General features: G+C 52.9%; 1 protein-coding gene across 1 annotated transcript in view; it reads left to right on the top strand.

Annotated features, from left to right (window-relative positions):
• Positions 1–1,644, top strand: part of CASQ1 (calsequestrin 1) — a 49,212-nt gene that overhangs the window by 35,431 nt on the left and 12,137 nt on the right. The window contains 1 exon segment of the mRNA XM_018573062.1: positions 679–685. Coding sequence (XP_018428564.1) covers positions 679–685 — 7 coding nt within the window.

Genomic DNA, 1,644 nt, shown 5'->3' with positions numbered 1-1,644 from the left:
GGTCGAGCGACAGTTTGTGATGGCTGGTGCAGTTGCCATGGCGCCCGTTTAAAAACAATTTCGCTGCCATAGAAACGAGGGAAATAAATGTGTTTTTCTCGTCTCGTGCTGATTTAACCCGCCTGGCGCCGGGCCGCCCCTGGCGAGCGCGCCTCCGAGGAGGGGACCGCAGAGTCTGAGTCGCCTGTATGGGAATCTCAGAGAGCTGTCGCTCAAATTAACCAATTTGGTTTTTTTGTTTTTTTTTTGGGTTGCGGCGGACTTTGTAGACCCCTTTAGGGTGACAGGTTCTCTTTAATGGCGGCCACATACCACCCCCCGGGTCCGCAATAAACCGCGGCCGGGGGCCCTTTAGCTTCCACTTTGCAACATGTCCGGGACGCATCGAAATGCATCCGCCGCCCCCGCGCGCTCCGGAGAGTCAGGTCGTCCTGCCATGTTCTGTCATCGGCTCCGTTGTCTGCAGGGAAATCAGCCAATCCGCGCACTCCGTTCCAGTCTCAGCAACAGCCCGCTTGTTATCAGAACGTCTCTCTGTAGCTAAACCCGAGAACAAAACATTTCATAGATTGAAGATTTTCCTGCTTACAGGCGGCGGCTGCGTTAGTTTTCCCTTTTTTATTTCTAACACACTTCCTGTGCCGGGGTGACAACGCTCGCTGGCTGTACTGTATAGAGACGCAGCGTTGTCACCATTACAGGAGGAGGAGGAGGGGTTGGACAGCTGATCACATGGTTCAGGAGGTCACAAGCACACTGGATTTCTATCAGGATCTGCAGGTATCCCTCTGTACTCGCTGGAAATGCCCTCAGCCTAAAAAAAGAGGGTGCCACTCATTTACTGCCCTAGGGCAATTATTTCCAGGGTGTCGCTCAGTAGCTACCCTAGGGCAATTATTTCCAGGGTGTCGCTCAGTAGCTACCCTAGGGCAATTATTTCCAGGGTGTCGCTCAGTAGCTGCCCTAGGGCAATTTTATTAAAGGTGCCACTGAATAGCCGCCCTAAGGTCATGGGGTGTCACAGGAATAATGTCCGGGGGGAATTGCGCTAAGAATATGCCCTAGGGCAATTATTTCAGGGGTGCCACTGAGTAGCTGCCCTAGGAAGCTTATTTTGGGCCTTCAATGAGTAGCTGCCCTAGGGCTATTATTTCGGGGGTGCCACTAAGTAGCTACCTCAGGGCAATTATGTCAGGGCTCCAATGAGTAGCTGTCTTAGGGCAATTCATTTGGGGGTGCTATTGAGTAGCTACCCTGGGGCAATTATTTTGGGCTTGACTGAGTAGCTGCCCTAGGGCAATTGTTTCCGGGGGCACTCTGGAGCAGCTTGCCTAGTGCAAATATTTTGGGGACACCACTGAGTAGCTGCCCTAGGGCAATTATTTCGGGGTGGCCACTGGGTAGCTGCCCTCGGGCAATTATTTTTGGGAGCTGCTGAGTAGCTGCCCTAGGGCACTTTTTTCGGGGGGCACTCTGGAGCAGCTGCGCTAGGGAACATATTTCAGGTTTCACCACTGAGCAGCTGCCCTAGGGCAATTATTTTGGGGTGGCCACTGAGTAGCTGCCCTAGGGCAATTCATTTGGGCATGACTGAGTAGCTGCGCTAGGGCAATTATTTCGGGGTGGCCACTGATTAGCTACCCT

This window comes from Nanorana parkeri, unplaced genomic scaffold (genome assembly GCF_000935625.1).
Source record: "Nanorana parkeri isolate BGI_ZX_2015 unplaced genomic scaffold, ASM93562v1 scaffold2219, whole genome shotgun sequence".
In the NCBI taxonomy this organism is placed as follows: Eukaryota; Metazoa; Chordata; class Amphibia; order Anura; family Dicroglossidae; genus Nanorana; species Nanorana parkeri.
This window is presented reverse-complemented; position numbering and strand designations above follow the sequence as displayed.